Source organism: Taudactylus pleione, unplaced genomic scaffold (assembly GCF_031769625.1).
Source record: "Taudactylus pleione unplaced genomic scaffold, aTauple2 ptg000032l, whole genome shotgun sequence".
NCBI classification, from domain to species: Eukaryota; Metazoa; Chordata; class Amphibia; order Anura; family Myobatrachidae; genus Taudactylus; species Taudactylus pleione.
The window spans coordinates 47912849-47933161 of record NW_028284434.1 but is presented as its reverse complement, the minus strand read 5'-3'; the positions used below and the strand labels follow the sequence as shown (position 1 = coordinate 47933161).

The 20313-nt window shown below is 44.3% G+C and overlaps 1 protein-coding gene across 2 annotated transcripts in view; it reads right to left on the bottom strand.

Moving 5' to 3' along the window:
• The window catches only part of SCNN1B (sodium channel epithelial 1 subunit beta), a 76102-nt gene that overhangs the window by 54249 nt on the left and 1540 nt on the right, over positions 1–20313 (bottom strand). The window contains exons 1-3 of one of the 2 annotated variants that reach the window (XM_088451900.1): positions 16750–16838; positions 3986–4305; positions 2642–2942 (exon numbers count right to left, since the gene is read on the bottom strand). In XM_088451900.1, the coding sequence (XP_088308026.1) occupies positions 2642–2942; positions 3986–4299 (615 nt within the window). In that variant the 5' untranslated portion in view covers positions 4300–4305; positions 16750–16838. Of the gene's footprint in view, positions 1–2641; positions 2943–3985; positions 4306–16749; positions 16839–20313 lie in introns of those variants that run through there. The other variant, XM_088451899.1, reaches the window with a different exon arrangement.

Below are 20313 nucleotides of genomic sequence, written 5' to 3'. Positions count from 1 at the left end.
AGCCTTGAGACCGCGGGACCCGGAAGTCTCGCATCCTAACAGCGTATAGCAATCTCCCAGCAGCGCACGGACGGTGCACTGCATCACACAGGGACATAGGACATTGGGAATAAAAGGCACTGATTCGGCATCCGGAGTCCACCAGGAGGTGGACGAAAGGGACACTGAGGGCGAGTCTAGTGCACCTGGGGGATACGGGACGCCGCCCCACCAGACATGACCCACACACCTCGCGTATCACCATACAGTATTGACTGAGCCACATAAACTACACCTATTTTACTTTTTTTCATCCCACATTCATTATTTTATCCCATGCGCATACAGAACGATTTTTGATCACCTCAAGTTTATATTATATATACTACCTTTAATGTGCGCCTGTGCACATGAAACCGGAGCACTGTGACTCCATTCTAAGAAGTTTAATAAAGGACACATTATTCTTCATAACACCCATCCACGTCTATTATTGCTAATATAAGCTTATCTGCATCAGTATCATAGCCAACAACTATATATTAAGAACAAGAAAAGCCTTTACTTGAAGTAAGGTGCCAACATTTAGGTGAACTGGGCTAGCAAGAACAAGAAAAGCCTTTACTTGTGGTAAGATGCAGAAGCTTTCTTAAAACAGAACGCAATGAAAAATGTATTCAACTTTATATAGCAGCTGGAAAGCTAAAAGAAAAGAAAAACTATATAAACATCATCAACTAGCAGCTTCAGCTGACAGACACTCTAGTAAAAAACTGAATGTAGCACAGAACTTACAGCACAGAATATGAAAAATCTCTGACAGATCTCCGCTGTAATGTCCTGTTGGAAAGTTTAGCCATTATCATAGTAAATCTCCACAGTACAAGCTGATTAAATAACCATGATTGTATGACAAAGGTGGGAAACTTTCCAACATCCTCATTGCAATGGATCTCACCAAATAAGCAAAAGAAAACCCTGATAAAACAAATATTTTTTTGGGATTGAAGTACTTCGGACTGAATGATATACATTTAAAGGAAATAGAGGCATCTGAATAAATGAACAACTTGCTAATACACTATGTAGATAAAACTGATTGGACAGTGATAACAAATAGATCAACAAGATTTTATTGACGTCAGTACTTTGTAGGTCCACCACGTGCAGCAATTACTGCAGACACCCTTCTTGGCAAACTGTCCACAAGTTACAGGACAACAGCAGGCGGTATGTTTTGCCGTTCCGCCTTACTGTAAGTACAGTGACCAACTGTGACACTGAAGAAGGTCGTGTCAGCCTAGAACACACCCGTCACTCCAATTCATCCCAGAGGTTCTCAGTGGGGTTCAGATCTGGACTCTGAGCTGGCCAGTCCCTCCGGGTTACCAAGTTTTCTGTATACCAGTCGATCATCGCCCTGGGAACATGACAGGTGGCATTGTAGTCCTGATAAAAACATTAGTTGTTTCCATAGAAATACAAGTGCTGGGTCCGTCCCTAACGAGGTCGGTACATCGTCTAGTGTGAACCGGCCTTCACAGCAGCTACTTACAGGAAATATTTAGGGCTCTATTTATTACAATCCGCATTTGTAATGCAGATTGTAGTGTGATATTACCGACTGAATTACCATTGCGAATTCAGACAATATCACAGGGATTTACTACAAATCCCTTGCAGGGACAGAGATTGCGATAAAGCTCTGTCCCTGCGAATCCCATCCACACTAGTCACGGTATTTTAAAAAAAAAATACAGTGAGTAGTGCCCCGCGCATGCGCCGACCGGCCGCCGCTGCTACCCCCCTCTCGCTAAGCCCCTGTCATTAAGCCCCGCCCCCGCAATCATGGACCCCCCGTGACCCCCCCTCTCCCTTAATTACACTTACCTGCATGATCCGGGCTCCGGTGATGTCTTCCATGTCCTCCGGTCAGGTGATATCCCATACTGCACTGGGACCCGATCACCTGATGACCGGGCCGCAGTGCATCATGGGAGACCAGCTGACCGGAGGGGAGACATCACCGGAGCCCCAACCACCGGTCGCTGGAGTCAGGTAAGTTAATTATTGTTTTACACTGTATCAGCGTGTGGTCTGTTTAGACCACACAGCTGATCACTGGGTCCGGGCTCTGCTCTCCCCGTTAGAGCACGGCAGGAGTCCGGTAACCATGGGAGACCCTGGATAATGCCACCTCCAGGTGGCGTTATTATCACAGGGCTTACCCCGGTATTTTTTTACAATTTATTTTTAGTAACTTCGGTCGGATCACATTTCCCATTACAATTATGGGAAATGCGATCTGCTTACTAAAAATAAGTGATACTTAGTGGTTGGAGTAGAATTTTACGAATAGTACGAATAGTTTTACGAATAGTAACTTTAGGTGAAACGGGTGTGAAAACACCCTTTTTCACTTTATTTTAGTAAAAATAATGTTAATAAATAGAGCCCTTAGAATCTCTTACTGACTAAAAATGCACAGTTTACGGCAAGTGTATTGTGTTAAGAAAAAGAAGTTTTAGGTTATTGCCCCGTTAGTGAAAATTTCAGCCGTACACTTGTGCTTCCCATCCGGACCAAATGTTGCCAGCCCTCTGCTGATACTCATTAATGCTATGGGAACAGATACATTAAATGATTGAATAATGAAACTTACCAGTTGAATAGCTACTTTGTACCTCTCAGCATAAGTTGTATGGTTGCCCGAGGTGGCATTTGTCGAAGTATAATCTGTGCTGCTATCAAAGATGTTATAGACGATTGGATTGTCAGGGTCGTTTTCATCAATGAGAACTAGGGGCATATTGTTCCACAGCCTGGGGTCATAGGTCACATTCAGGAAGGTATTATTCCAAGGTGATTCAATGGAGTCCGCTTGGCTATATACCTGAATCTGATCCAAGGCTCTGTCAACTAGCTCATCCAAATCCTTCAAGAGAGGCTTCACACGGGAGTATCTGCAATAGAAATATGCGGAGATAGGGAAAAATGGTTTCTCCAAAATCTTAGGGAAATCATTGCCAGACTGGCTCCACCGATTGGCAAGTCCTAACTAAATGTGAGTGTTCAAGTACCAAAAAAAGGGTTGTTCACTGGTGTTGGGATGTTCTGCTTTTCCCAGCAGCTAAGAAAAATAGGGGTAGACAAACCCTTACAACATAATGGAATAATACATAAATAGCGCTATGATGAAAGATGGTGCACATATATGTTTAAATAAAATACAACTTAAATAAATACACTTGTTAAAAATGTCATAAAAACACTTCTAAAATGAGCATTGCTCATTTGAGATGCCATGTTGCATCAGCTGTGTGTGTTAGAAGCACCAGAGCAGAGAGCACCCCAGGCAGGAAAGGGAACCTGCACGGGGTGTGACAGGTGCAGGGTGCTAGATTGAACACGATTTATGTTCTTTTTGTGCCATATTGAACGCAGCTCACTGCTGATCAACTATCCATGATCAATATGGGGCACTATGAATGTACCTGGATTTTATGATCATATTGCACATATAAGGGACAAAGTTACTGCCCTCAGACAGGGCATACTAGATTGAAAACATTCCAAGGTTGGACCTAGGACACTAAGGGGCCTATTTACTAAGCTGTGATAGGAGATAAAGTGAACGGTGATAAGGTACCAGCCAATCAGCTCCTAACTGCAATGTTACAGGCTGTGTTTGAAAAATGACAGTTTGGTGCTGATTGGCTGGCACCTTATCACCATTTACTTTATCTCCTAATACAGCTTAGTAAATGGGCCCCTAAATGATTGACACTATGTTGATATTTCCAGAAAAAACAAAGTTACTGCATCTAGGTCCAAATACCACAAAGGGCTCATCACTAACAATATTTTTTCTTTAATAGTCATATTTTGAATCAATGACTATAGGTGACCCTTACTTAAAACACTGCCAGGATGTCTGCACTTATTAAAAGCTATTACTGTCCAGTAGATGGCCACACAGTATTTACACTCTCACTGTCATACTCACTTATAGGGGTTGGCATTGCAGATGGTTACAGCTGGGAACACCATGCTGTTGAAGCCTATGGAGAGAGACACACTGACACCATACGAGAGGTAGGTTTGTATGACAACACCCCACTGCCAGAATACAAGAGCTGCAAAAAACAGGGTCAAAAGGAACCACATGACTCTCTTCTTCGGCCCTTCGGCGACAATACGTTTTGGACCATGTGTGTTGGTGTTATTACAGAACCAGACCAGCAGCTCCTTGTAAGTGTAACCGGGACCCTTCTGTATCCGATGCAGCGCCCTTGTGAAATACTGCTTGAGTCTCTTCATCTTCACCTGCAAGAAATACAAGCATTGCACTCATCCACCAATGTATCCACATTGATATTTTTTATATATTATCAACACAAGAACTAAATTAAATGACTGCCACACCTGTTACCTCTTCATTCAACTGAAAAAACTTGGAACTTGAATTGATTTGAGACATGTATTAGTTTACTGATATGACACCGTATAATGTACACTGGGCCTGATTCAGAGCCGGACGCTCTGGCAATCAAATAGGCTTAGCAGGTTTTAAGAATGTGTTGAATGCTACAAATCTACAAGACCTTAGACATATGTTTTTGAGCAAAAATAGCTTTATATAATACCTTTACTGTTTTTATTTGTATAAAAGGTCAGGATAATCTCTTGACAATATGGACCTGATTCAGACCCGCTCGCTAGCAAGCGATCGCTTGTCGCTGGCGATGTTTGCTAATGTGCACATGTGTGTACTTCGCAGTGCGCGTGCGCAAACTAGTACGACCGATCGAGATGTGCTTGCTCACTCTGCAAAGACAGCCCAGTGGAATGAGTGACAGGAGAGGCCGTTTGTGGGTGGTAACAGGGGAAGACCACTGGAAACGGGGGAGTGGAGTTGCGAACGCAGGCGTGCCTGAGCATCTTAACGCCGTTTCAGAAGCGTGCATGATTAACCGGCATCGTCATAGTACAAGTCACCTGGTTGAATTATACACTGAAGTGTTCGCAGTGCTTGCGGTAGGTTCCAGTCAACCGCAAGCGCTGCAGTCAGTTCCGATGGACCCCGATGTACCGATGATTGCATACACTTCCAGGAGATGACGTGCGCAAGTGGCTGGTGGGCATCTGCAGACACAAAGTGATTGCTCGCCAAGACATAGTGGGCGTGCTTATGCCTTGCCCTGCGAACAAGTGATAGTACATCAGGCATCTCCGGGTCATCACCTCCAATGTCCTTTGGTGTAAAGAGCCAATCCCTCCTGGTCCTCTTAGCCGCCAACGCGTTTCGATTTGGACTTACTCTTTGTCAAGGCATACTGAGAACATTAATATCATGGAGGGATTGGCTCTTTACACCAAAGGACATCGGAGGTGATGACCCGAAGACGCCTGATGTACTACCACTAATATCTTTTTTGTCTATCTTGATTTTAAGTGGACTACAAGATCTGGTGAGAGACCAACCAGTCCCTGTTGTGTGTTACTTAATTGTATTGTATTTTTAATATTTTATATGTTTATATATGTTGAATTAAAAAATTGACCTACACTATATGGAGTTTCTTTTCCATTTATATATGGAGTGATAATCTGCAACAAAGGGACAGATTACTACAGCTGGGAGACCAAAAATGGTTTTTACACAAGTGATATTTGTCTAACACATATGTAGACAACATCATCTGGTAGGAAGCCAAATTCTTTTATTCTGTGTTAAGAAGCTGTGACAATATCACCCTATGGGGTCTATTCATTAGAACTAAAAATTCTCTGGAGATAGTTAGGTTTAGAACTTGCATGGAGTTCTACCTAATTACCGGGGGAATTCATCATTCCTTCTCTCCATAACTATCTATTCATCTATCCATTTTTGCGATGACAGCTTTTCGGGAAATAGATACTTTTCCCTCTCTACACTGCATTACCGCAGCTGTAAACAGTGCTGCGCATACGCCGTTCCGTTCACAAAAGCGGCACATGCACAGCACAGATTACACCAGCTATACGTCACCTCACAGTGGCGGATAGTAACACCATCAAATTCCAAAAATACATAATTTTCGGAATTTGATGAATAGCCTAATTTCTACATCCCCATACTAATGTACTAATGTACGGGGAGTGTGGAAATTAACGCAGGGGAACTTAACCAGGAGATATCAGCGATATATCCTGTGTTAAGTTTGTTAATGAATACTAAAATAACGGTAATTTATGGAAATTTTCCTTAAAACCGTTATTTTAGTGTTGATGAATAGGCCCCTATGTTAGGGTTATGTACTTTTTTCATTTTGGGTAAAACAACATATATCCAAAAGAAGAAACCAGAAAAATAACAGACCAATACTGTATCATCTAGCGCCTGAGGATTTATTTGGCGATATATTTACTTATTTCTATTTTTGGAAGACGGTGTTTTCTTAGGTAACATCACTATATCACGTTTCCCTGGGCTACTTGCTTGCGCACTTTTGTTCTTGTCTTATCATATTTTGTGTCATATTTCAAAAATGGCACCTAGTGCCTACAAGTCCTTTTTAAAATGGCTCCACGCCACGAGGATTAACCCCTTCCGTGCTGCAGCGGTCATTTTAGCCACCTGTGGTCGAGCGGCGGCCACACTTGCGCACTAATATAACGCGGATTATCCGGGAAGGTAGTCTCATTCGCTTTCCAGTCATAAAGGTGTGAGCAAAAACGAGTCAGGCTTTCCTTCCGTAAACGGTCTCAATATGCGCAGTTGCGCATAGTTCCAAAGGAACCTTGCAATTTATTGTATTCCCCCCCCATAACCTTAATATGGCTATATTCCTTCCTTAGGATACTGTACCCGTCTCTCGGGTTACAGCTGAATTCTCAGAATCGTACATTTCCTAAACTCATAAACATCGTGTTATGACACTTAGGCTGATCCACAACCTCTTTACTGTACAAACCATTTGTTCTTGATTTACCAGTTTTAAAAAAAATTGGAAGCACTAACATGCTCCTATTCAGGCAGGAGAGAAAACCTGACACCTCAACGGCAATAAATTGCAATAAATTGTAAAAACAAGTCTTGTGCTTTGTTGACAAAACTTGCAGATAAGTGAACACGACCATAGTGGGGACATTTCCCACAGTAGCAAATGTTATGTTGTCAAAACATTTACACAATATACAGACGTTTTAAAGGCAGTAATTTTCCCTCAGATAAGAAACAAATAAAATGGAACTCATTCTTTCCATATGTAATAAAGACGGAGGCATTCACTAAAACACAGGATTAATCTGAGAGTTAATATATACATATCACGCACATCTAATAAACAAAAAACAAAACAAAAACAGGTAGCTCTAAAATAAACACAATAAGTAATGATTTGCCACAATTAAAAAAAAAAACCTGATGCATTTATCTGATTTTTTTTCAACTTTCTATTTGTCTGCAAAATACAAAATCTGATGATGTATCACATAAGTGATGAAGACTTTTGAAGTGCGGTATTATGGGGGTGGGGTCGTCAGACCTCTTAAGCTGGATACACACTCACCAATTGTCCGCCCGATATGTCAAGACTGATGTAACAACTGGGCGGGCATTTAAGTTTGGCCGCCCAGTTGAGCTGTGTCCCCGCAGCATGTGTACGGGCAATCGACAAGTCGCCTGTACACGCCAACAGATGCACAGATATATCTGCAGCAGGGGTGTATCTAGGGGCTCGAGCACCCCCCTCATATTTTCAGAATATCAAAAAACTTAAAATAGACAAGAACATGCATGTGCACATGACAGAGCTGCATGCACACGTGTGCACACCTATACAAAGCTACGCACACTTTTTGCACATAACATTTACCTGGCACACTCCGACAGGGGTCACACACGTGTAAGTGTCCACACAAGCAGCACATGACATACACATCCATACACATCCATACAGGCTGCTGCAACAGGAGGACACAAATCATAGACTGACCGGTGACAGACAGTCACCTCTCTCCCTCTCTACACTGCACCGTCTGCTCCTCGCTCACCGTCAGCCAGTGGTGTCTGTGGGGTCTATTTACTAAGCAGTGTTAGGAGACAGAGTGAAAAGTGATAAGAAAGTAATAAGGTGCCAGCCAATCAGCTCCCAACTGTCATTTTTCAAACCAAGCTTGTGAGATGACAGTTGGGTGCTGATTGGCTGGCACCTTATCACTTTCTTATCACTTTTCACTCTGTCTCCTAACACTGCTTAGTAAATAGACCCCTGTGTGAGGGAATAAGGGGTGATGCTGAGCTCTGGCCGTTTGCTAATATGTGCAGCAGTGAGAATTGGAACTACAGACCAAGCCTGGACCTCATTTACAAGGAGATGCCTCCTGGGGTGCTAAGAGGGCTGCCTTGGAGTACAAGGGAGGAGTAACCATGCCCCCAAAATAGCGTGGTCATGCTCCTTTGGTGCTACAAATGATCCCCGATGGGACTTAGCCACACCCCCATACATGGCCATGCCCCCTAGTACCAGGACAGTTCAGAGCTCTTGATGACTCTGGACGGTATGTAAACTAGAAGTGTGCCTAGAGTGGAGCTGTAGGAATGTAAAGAGACAACCTTCTACCTCCCCTTTCATTCCAATAAACGTTTACAATTTATTCCCAGAATACTGCTCAGGTGATAATCATTATGCTTTAGAATCATCCGATGAAGTAGATATCAGGGCCAGGAATTATTTACACATGACACCACCTGTGTATATTAAGCTTTCCTTTTACATTGGGAAAATTTACTTTTAGACCGAAATGCAACAGTAAGGTGCAAAATGCGTCATGTTAAAAGTACAGGACAATTTATCTCTATCAGCTTAATTACGAAGCAAAGTGTAACATTACAAACAATCGTAAAAACGGAAAGAAGATACTTGACCTAGTAAACTGAATTATGGACCCTGAAGGTGCTGCAGGTTGCACATAATTACAAATGTTCGGGCCATTTGCCAAGAATAAGATCCACCAAATTGCACCGTTTCACAGAAAAAGGATTTAAAAGGAACTTGCCCTTATAGAATTTACTTAATGTAACAGTGAAGATCACAGACCCACAGGTATGGGTTTAATAACTAGTAGCAGAGAAAGAAATAGACCTATACAGTATAGGAAAGAAAGCGCTATATAATAATAATATTGGATGACAGCTCATACAGATATGGCAGGAGCAGAATTGTTACCTTCACCATTTTGGTGTTGCAGATTTACAGGCATACCATCAGGGTCGGCAAAAAGTCAGTGGCGCCCACCTCATGTGCCCCCCACCTCATGTGCTGTGACCTGCTCTTTGTTTCTTGACTTAGCAGGTGGGTACTAAGAAGGAGGGAGCAGGAGATCCTCTATTCCTGTCAGTCTGTGAGGGTGGCGCAGAACTGTAACATCAAAGCCCAGTGCCATGCTCCCAGTGCCATGTAGAGTCGGCAGCTGGCAGGATAGAAGCTGCCAGATGACCCAAGTCTATGTCAGGGCTAATGCTCAGTGTGGGGCACTATTGGGACATAACAAGACTGAATGAGTGGCATTATTTCACTCACAAAGGAGCTAATAGTTGAACGCATCAGTTTTGCATTCTTTTTAGGTGTTTACGCACTGCGCAACTACAAGCAATGCACAACGCGGGGCCGGATTCAGACTTGGGCGCAAACTCAATGATTTGCATACAAGTCTGATGGCGGACGGACTGCGCATGCACATGACACGATCTGCGCATATGAAGAACGGGTCTTGAATTCAGACCGAACTCTTGCACCAAAGATAGTGTGCACTTGCACCAGCCCTGATAATGACGATGAAACCAGTGGGGTGGGTGCAATCATAGGGGCCTATTCATCATAACTTAAAATTTGATGGAGGTAATTAGGTTTAGAATTTGCATGGAGTTCTACCTAATTACAGGAGGAATTCATCATTCCTCCTCCCTACAACTATCTATTGCGAAAAGCTGTCATTTTTGCGATGACAGCATTTTCGGGAAATAGATAGTTTTCCCTGCCCGCTCTAACTTACCGCAGCTGGAATCTGTGGTGCGCATGTGCTGTTACATTCGTAAACCCAGCGCATGTGCAGCACTACCTACAGCTGCGGTCATTTTGTATGTGTCCCCAACACCCCCTCCGCATACCTCCCCCCTATGCCACACTTACCTGCCTGCTGCAGCTGCCTCCGGCTCCGATGTCTGCTCGGACACTGTATTCTCCCAGCACACCACAATACAATTTACAAAAAAAAACAAAAACGTTTTGTTGTTTTTCCTAAACTTTATTGTGTTCTGCTGTGTCCAAGCAGACACCGCAGCCAGAGGAGGGACCAAAGTGCCGGAGGAAGACGCCGGGGTACCGGCACTTGCTGACACAGGTAAGTGTCACCTGTTATTCGCCACCTCACATTGGCGAATAGTGACTCCATCAAATTCCGAAAATACATAATTTTCGGAATTTGATGAATAGCATAATTTCCATATCTCCATACTAATATATGGGGAGTGTAGAAATTAACGCAGGGGGACTTAGCCAGGAGATATCAGTGATATCTCCTTTGTTAAGTGTCTTTATGAATACTAAAATAACGGTAATTAAGGAAAATGCCCTTAAAAACATTGTTTTAGTGTTGATGAATAGGGCCCATATAGAGGTGTCCAATTCAGCATACAGGCAAATATTTGCATTTAGCTCCATACACGCAATATGAGCGTAATAGCGGCCGAATTGTAGTCAACTTTGCATCTACCCATTAGTGTTTTCTTCCGCCCCTAAACCTTGGCATCTCTAGGTTTACCTAATGGTAGCACTGACCCTGCGTACCATTTGGAATCACATCTGCACTTAAAATATTACCAAAAAAGTTCACGAAATAATTCAAGGAGTAGAAGTAATCACTGATATACTGGTTGATGAAAACAAGGGCCTAACATTATGCTAGCATGCATACATGGTGAAGAGCAAATTCAATGTAATCCTGCTAAACTACACATAAGGTTATAGGAGGTGTCATACTCTATTTTGGGCGCCTAATAAGAAACATTACAGATTAATGTAAAAGATACTGTACTTGCTGCCTCTCTGTGACTGCCAAGGAGACTCCGTGAAATAGTTGTGATCACCCTGACTCCCTGAAGAGTTCAGCAGTCTCCCTGAGGCCAGGCAGGGTCTGCAGAATACAGTGATGACGTCATCACTTTCTGCCTACCATGGAGGAAACACTGGGGAGAAGAATAAAGATGTACGCTACAAGAAAAAGGCCATTGCTCTCCAGCACAACAAAGTAGCAGATGCAGTAAAAAAAAAAAAAAATAGCAGATGCCCACACGGGGTCTATTCATCATCACTTAAGTTATACAAAAGCAGGTGAAAAATAAAATTTTCACCTACTTTTGTATAATTTAAGTGTCAGACCCATTCATCATTCATGTAACGCAGGAGATATTACAGATATTTCCTGGTTACAAATGTGCATCGATAATTTCCATAGTGAACATACTGAAGTATCGGGGTGTAGAAACTATTAAATTAAACAAGTTCAGAATATGCTATTTTTTGGAACTTGACTGAGAAACTGTACGCCACCCTGAGATGACGTACAGCCCCCGATAATCTTCACTGGCTGCTATCTACACGGGGAGGCCCCGGAGTGGGGGTGGGGGACGGGAGAGGGTGAATGACAGCGGGGAATAGAGAGGGGGAGCGCAGATGCAGTGAGGATATCCTTATGGACACCCGCGTTGGGGGCGGATCACCGGGGGCCCCTGGGGGGGGGCGGGGGGAGGAGGAATTCCTTATGGATCCCTCAACTGCATGGAGAAAGTATCACTTTTCCAAAAAGCTGACTCTGCAAAAAGAGCAGCTTTCCAGAAGTGATACTTTTGTTAGGGAGGCATGATGAATGCCTCCAAAAGATTTTTTAAACTCTCAGCTAGTTTAAAACATAATTATCACTTGTGATAATGTCATGATGAATAGGCCCCTAACAAACCTGAGGTAAATGCATTAAACTTCTAAAAACAGTGGAGAAAGTGGACAAGTTACTCATAGCAACCAATCAGCTTCTACCTATAATTTATCAAGTACATTGTATAAAATGATAGGCAGATGCTTATTGGTTGCTATGGGGGTCATTCCATGTCAAGTGGACCAATTTTGAAGATCATCCCCACCTGCTGATTGTGCACTGCGGAGTTGGTGACAGTTGCACCCACCACTTTGAGGCCATACTCTTGCTACTATCATGGCCAGATTATAGGGAGGGTGACAGGGGTGGTCATCCCGGGGCCCCCACACATAGGGGGCCCCCCACATTGTCCCCATCCCCAATCCCCAAGATGAACTGTTTGTGTTTTGTTTTTTCTTTCTTCTGAGCGGCGGCCTGCGAATAAGCCCCGCCCCCTGCATTTGGCTCCGCCCCCTTCTGCTGTTGCTAGTTAATATGCCTTTCCCTGCCTCTGAAGCAGTAAGTAATGGATATATGTATATGTATACTGTGTCTGTATGTATATATATATGGGCCCCCACACGTTTGTTGCCCAGGGGCCCCCACAGACCTTAATCCGGCCCTGGCTACTATTGCATGATATCAACTAACTATATAGGGGTCTATTTACTAAGCAGTGTCAGGAGACAGAGTGAAAAGTGATAAGGTGCCAGCCAATCAGCTCCCAACTGTCATCTCACAGGCTGTGTTTGAAAAATGACAGTTGGGAGCTGATTGGCTGGCACCTTATCACTGAAGGTGGCCATACACGGCACGATATAGGTGCTATATAATGCCGTGTATGGGCACGATATCGTATCTGATATCGCGCTGCGCGCTCCCGTGGGATCGTATGTCGCATCCCCAGGTCTTCCTGCAAAACCATCTGACCTGGGATGCGATGTACGATCCCATTCAAATGGTGGAGAGGGGAGCTGGCATATCGTGCGGTCTGCGGGGACCGCACGAATGCCGGAAGTGACAGCACGATCCGTCTGCTGACGGATCGGCAGTCGCACTACACGGTGCATTGCACCGTGTATGGCCAGCATGACATCACTTTTCACTCTGTCTCCTAACACTGCTTAGTAAATAGACCCCATAGTCTGAGATATATGCCAACCTTTATCTAGAATTTTATATTTTATCCACTCCACATGGAATGACCCATGGGCAACTTCATCACAGGGGTATCCAACATGCGACCTGCTGATCACACATGGATAGTGCCAGGGAGGGAGCCTACCAAACCCTCTCCAGCTAACGTCATCTGGATTTGGCATTTGCTACCAGTGTCAAGCCCTCGAAGTGCTTTGCATTCCAAAGCTTTGTAAATTCTGCAATAAGCAGCCCCCATAGGTCTATATTTGCGGGTACCCCAGCAAATGCTTGTTTGTGGAGGATATCCTGCAGATAATCCATGATAAATAGGCCCCTTAGTGATATAAAAAAAGGTGCTGTGGTTAAAATGTAAGAAATTGATTAACTACGTACCATTTACTCCGGAATGGGCAATATTAGGGATTATTAATCCAGATCTTAGAATAACAAAAACATGGATCAAACTCTTGCTAGCACTTAGTGCTGCAGGGAGGAAGATATTTTACAGAGGTGGATTGCTGCAGACCCCCCCCAAATATCTTTGTTTCTCAATAACCTTAATTTCCTATTTAAGATGGATTGGATAGAAATGCTTTTGCTTAGGGATATGAGAGCAGAAAAATTATTTATGACCTGGGAGTCTTACGTAAACACCCTGCAATTACCAGTAAGATTACCAGTCCACCACAGTATTAAAAATTCAACGTGCTATTTAGCAGACTAGCAGCGCAGGACCAACCAATTTTATTAGATTAATTAGTGGGGTGCTGGTGGGTTTTTCATCTGGGGATCAGTGTTGATACTTTATTTTTGTTAATGGAATCGCGGCCAAGATCATTATTATTTAATTGTTATTAATATTTACGATTGTATATATTCAGTTTATAATTCACCGATATTGTGTTTGTTTTCTGTAAAACAATGTGAAGCATTGTATTCAAAATATATTGTTATTTTTGACAAGTGCCTTTTCAAATTATACTGAAGATATTTCAGTGGTTATGAACTTTTTTTGAAAAATGTTTCACTGTATTTCAATAAAAATTGTTTAAAAAAAAAAAAATTTAAGAACTTCAAATATCGGTAGAGACGCGGCTTACTGAAGACAAGCCTGTGTGTCACTTGTCATGTCACCTAGGCAGATTACGTAGGCACAGATTGAGAAAACAATGTCTATATTAGTGAGATGTGAGAAATCCCATCATTACATTTCTGTAAAGACACTGGCTGTAATAGTCTACAGCACATATGGTAAAACCCCCTGGAGGCAGCTCCTCCCCGCCCGCAAAGGGTGATGTTGAGATAACAAAAATACAATTTATCACGGCTGTACAAGCCAGGTACAGACATCCCAATTATTTAGGACATTCTCACCTAGAACGGACAAACAGGAAGAACCAGATCCAGAGGTGTAATTCAGGATATTCCAGTGATTAAAGCCAAAAATAAATTCATTGGGCATAAATGGAGAAAGAAGTGCTTAAGAAACATTTATGGTTTGGCCTGGAAAGGAAATCAAAGAGCATTCTATAATCTAGGATTATTGGATTTCCACACACACACACATATATACCGTGTATATATATATATATATATATATATATATACACACACACACACACACACTTACCTTGCAGCAGCTGTGGGTGGTAGTCCTGATGGGACCTAGCAGGCTGGCACCATGTCATTAGGCCCCTCCCCCTGAGCGCCAAAATGCAGCGATTCATGGGTCAATCGGGATGGGGCAGAGCCAAATGATGTGATTCTAATGGAATCACATCATATGGGCTCTGCCTCCTCCCGATTGACCTGCGAATTGTGGCATTTTGTCATGAGGGGGCGGGGCTTAAGAAGATGGTGCCTGCTCTCCAGTTTGTCTGGGGGGGGTTTCTGGGTACTCAGAAACCCCCCTTGCATTCGCTAGTGAAAGCAACACCTATAAGCATGGCATTAAAGTGGGCATGTACTGCTGTACCTGAGAGGCATGCCATAAAATAGATTTACATCCAAATGTAAATGAGCCTCAAAGCAGTTAGTAAGATCTACTTGTTGATGAATACACACTAATACTTTCCAGAAAATGCATGTAGCCATATGGATCATTGGACCTGATTCAGACTCGCTCGCTAGGATGTGTTCGCTCGTAGCCGGCTGATTTTTGCATTGTGCGCATACGTACACATCGCAGTGCGCGTGCGCGAACCAGTGCCAAAGCTCGGGAGGGCGTTCGCTCGCTGTGCATAGACAGCCCAGCAGAGTGAGTGACAGGAGAAGCCGTTTGTGGGTGGTGACAGGGGCAGCCCACTAGAAACGGGGGAGTGGAGGTGCGAACGCAGGTGTGCCTGAGCATCTTAACGCCTTTTCAGAGGCGTGCATAATTAACAGACAGCTTCATAGTACACGTCACCTGGTTGTATTTCACACTGAAGTGCTCACAGTGCTTGCGGTAGGGTATAGTCAACCACAAGCGCTGCAATCGCTTCTGATGGGCTCGATGTATTGATGGTTGCATACACTTCCTGGAGATGACGTGCGCAAGTGGGCGTCTTAAGACAGGCTGGTGGGCGTCTGCATACACAGGGCGATCGCACGCCGAGACATAGTGGGCGTGCTTATGCCTTGCAGTGCGATCGTCTGCCGTGCCGTCACTTAGCCGAATTTGCATATGCATTGAGCGAGCGTATGCATCTAGCGCATGGTTCTGAATTGAGCCCATTGTGCCTTATAACCAATGCAGGGAAATGATACTAATAATCCCATTTGATTGCATAGATTTCTGTTATTTAAATATATATATATATATATATATATATATATATATAAAACAGCTTCATAGGGGGGGTAAGGTACAATCAGAGAGATTGCTAGAATCTTCAGGGAGTCAGGGAGATTGCTACTATGTCAGGGAGTCTCCCTGACAATCAGGGAGAGTTGGCAAGTATGCTCCAATTAATTAGGGCAATTCAGCGTTTTGCAAACGATTGTACCAAACAAATATATTAGCAATGTAGGAGGGTTCACCGATTGTCGATTCCAAAAAGTGATCGGAATCTCTAAGGTGGAGATTTAATAAAGCTTGGAGAGAGATAAAATTGGAGATAAATAGCACCAACCAATCAGCTCCTGTCACTTTACCGACTGTGTTTGCAAAATGACAGTTATGAACTAATTGGTTGGTGCTATTATCTCCAATTTTATCTCTCTTCAAGCTGTATTAAATCTCCCCCTAAATCAGATTGTCCAACATTTTCAGGGATCAATCGGGGCTATAGACCAGAGACCTTGAGCTGATTTGCCGTCTGTTACTAGTAAAATAATGATGAGCCTTTCAAGATTGTGCAGATCTGTGATTTGCTGAAAATGATCTGCAAATCACTGAAAAATATCTGTAATGTATGGGCGCATATTGGTGGATTGGGGGATCTTTAAACCGGGAAGAAAATCACAGAAACTGTGAATAGTTTTTTTGAGATTGCTGATGTGTGGGCTACTTTAGCAGGGTAAATGGGTACAACTGAAAATATCCTCCACTCATTAAAAGAAGAGATAAGCTTTCAGGTTTCCCTGAGTGTTCTCAAGATGTAATTATACAGCTGTCAGTTTTTCCTCTGTTCCTGGGATGATCAGTCTGTGCTCACAACTCTCCAGCTGCCTCTGAATATTCCTAATTCTTACCCTGTAAAAGATGACTTGGGCATCAAAATTGGCTGAAGTTATTGTTTAGGTGCCTGCACTGCTGTTTTTGCACATGCTGCTGTACCCAACTTTGTGGACTTTTGGAATACCCAGGGTTGCTATAATATCCCTTTAATCAGGAACACATATGAATTGCACATGTTCTGTGGCTGGCTGATCTAAATATTATCTGTCCAATCAGCCAAGTAGTTGATTGGTAGAATGAAAATCTGGTAAGGTATGAAAGCAAATGACAATTAGCAATTTGCTCCCAAATGCCGGAAAATGGACAAAAACTGTTGTTTGAACAAATTGTTTAGCTGAAACATTTAACAAACTTGTCTAACGACCATTTTTATCTGTTTTCTGGCATTTAGGAGCAAATTGCTGATCATCATTTACTTCCATACGTTACCAGATTTTCATTCCAACCAATCAACTAGTTGGCTGGTTGGACAGATAATCTTTAGATGTGTGGCCAGCTTTAAACTCTGATTTTCATCTGGTTTTAATCAGCCACAATTCATATGTGTTCCTGATTAAGGGATATTAGCAACCCTAGGAATAGCAGACTTTGGGCCTGATTCATTACGGATCGCAACTACGAATGCAATAGAGATTACGCACGCAGTCTCACTGCAATAGTATGCTAATCCTCTGCGATCACTATGCCATCACAGCACTACATAGGGATGCCCACCTTACCTTACACACATCCATAATATTTAGCAAGACTGGGAAACCATCGGTAACATCGAGTACCATCGCAGCCTCGCGCACACTTGCACAAGCTCTGACCATACTCAGGAATTGCTAACCTCATCACACGCAGTGAGGCCTCAGGCTGCGTAGGGCATCGCAGTGGATAATTTGTGCACGCCCCTGCAACGGCGTTCCAACGCACTGACATGTCTGCATTTTGCCGACCCCCCGTCACCACCACCAAACGGCACTTCCTGTCAATCACTCTTCGATGGGTCTGCATAGCCTCTGCAATCGCAGTCCCGTTCGCAGAGGAGTGTTCGCGCACGTGCACTGCATTACATATGCATGCGCAGTACGCAACAATCGCCCGATTGCATGCGTAATCGCAGTTGCGATCCTTGCTGAATCAGGCCCTTTGGGATCTATTCACTAATCCTTGGAGAGAGATAAAGTAACAACCAATCAGTTCCTGTCATTTTTCAAACACGGGGGGCAGTGGCGTAAATTCATCCCAGACGCCCGTAGGCAAGTTATAATTGGGTGCCCCCCGTCATAGCCTCTGACACAGTGATGTAGCATTTTACATGCAGATACACCCGCAGTTGCACACAGAATATAGGCATGCAGATACACCCGCAGTTGCACACAGAATATAGGCATGCAGATACACCCGCAGTTGCACACAGAATATAGGCATGCAGATACACACACAGTTGCACACAGAATATAGGTATGCAGATACACCCGCAGTTGCACACAGAATATAGGCATGCAGATACACCCGCAGTTGCACACAGAATATAGGTATGCAGATACACATGCAGATACACAGAATATAGGCATGCAGAAGCTGCTGGTGCATCCTATTCGCAGCACTGTGTGAATGAGACGCATTTGAAGGGAAAAATTCACACGAAAAGATGCTTGGCGCTACCGAGTCAAGGCGGGTATCCACTAGGCGATTTTGACAGGCGATTGCATGATAACGACGTCGTTATAGTGCAATCGCCGGAAATCGGGCATGTAAATGCCAAAAATGACCAGCGATGCGTGTGCCCACTGGTCGTCTTTGCCATCTATCATCGCCCGTACATGCTGGTCAACCTGACGATCCCAGAGGGGAGGATGGATGTGCCTGGACTGAACGAGTAAATGTCCAGTCTAGGTACATCACTAGACATACAAACAACAGCAAGATTGCAATGTCGCATTCATGCTCTCCTTTGTATGTCTATAAGTGGATACGCGGCATCACTCGGAGCTCATGCATTATAGATGTATGTGGACACATCGGTATGCATTAGTCACAGATAAGATAGTGACCAGTATGGTGCAATTAGCATGAGGCTCAGAGTCCTCCTGATGTAGGTGAAAGCCACCTGATATGGGGTGGGGAGCCCTACTGATACCCCTAATGGAGGGGAAAACCACCTGATATGGTGGCTTTGAGGACTGAGTTTAAGTCAAGATACTGTAAGACTGCCACTGTGGTGGGACTACAAATCCCACAATGTCCAGTCTACTGCCGACTGCATCACATTCCAGGAAGTTGCTCCACCAAAGATCTGCCCCCCAGACTCAGTCGCTGGTGCCCCAGGCCCCTGCCTTTCATGTCCCCTTACCCGCAGTTCTGTTTGATGCATCCTTGTTGACATCCAGCTCCTGGATGAAGATCTGCAGCATACATGCCGACAATCTGGCTGCCTCTTCCGGGAGGAGACGGCCAGCTCGACACAGCGGTGGGGGGAGGGGGGCATGATGCAATTTCAAGGGCAGGACAGGGGCGTGGCCATGCGATCACCTCATCGCGGCCCCGCCCCCGCTACTCAATGCAAAGATTACCGGCATTGTGTAGCGAGTGGCAGGGCCACGATGACGTGATTCAGCACGGATCGTGTCATAAGCTCCCCCGAAGCAGCCACTTCAACAAGCTGGGAACGGACTAGCGTGCACTGCTGAATCAGGCCCACAGTCTGGTGAGAGTTAGGAGCTGATTGGTTGGTACTTTATCACTCTCCAAGGCTTAGTGACTAGATCCCGTTGGCTTGTTTTTGAACTCTGTGTTTAGTGTACATAACAGCTACTTCAGCCCTGTTACCTGCATTACCTGTGCATTCTAGCAGCCAAACACTGAGACCCTTCCTCTGAGCTTTTTATACAGCACATTTGTTTTGATGTATTTCGGCTGTGTGGCATGTGCAGAAGGACGCCAGAGGGACTTCTTGGTCATAGCTGTCCTTTGCGTTTTTCTTCATGCATACTGGCGTAATTAACGCCGGCATGCATGCGAAGAGTGGCAGGTGCTGAATGGCTGGATATCATCCAATTTGCCCACACCCATTCAGGTGCGCCAGAACGGGGAGTGGGGAGTGGGGCAAGGGTGGCAAACATTTGAGAGGGTCTCCAGTCTCATGTAGGACAGAGGAGTGGCGGCCCGCCAGGTTAAAAGGCCGCACATTACACCTCCTCCTCCGTGCAGTGGCCGTGCAGCCTATTCTTATAATGTACAGCCCCTGCCTCCTGCTCCCCTGTGGTGCCGCCTGCTCCTCCCTGGTGGTCCTGCCCTCCTCTTCTTCCGTGGTGCTGACCTCCTCCTCTTCCCCTGTGCTCCCGCACCCGTCTCCCCCCCCGCTCTGGTGACTCCTCCCCCAGTTCTCACAAGGCGGCACCACGGTCTTGGCAGAGACCTGGTTTCCAGCGGTTGTTAAAACATTGGTTACTTCAAAAGGACATAGAAGACCAGGAGCATCACTGTGACAACAGTTCAGATAGAAGATGATCAGACCAGGCAACAGGTACTGGGGGGGGGGGGGGGGCCTCATTATTTGTTTGGAGGGGTTAATACTGTAATAGTGTTAA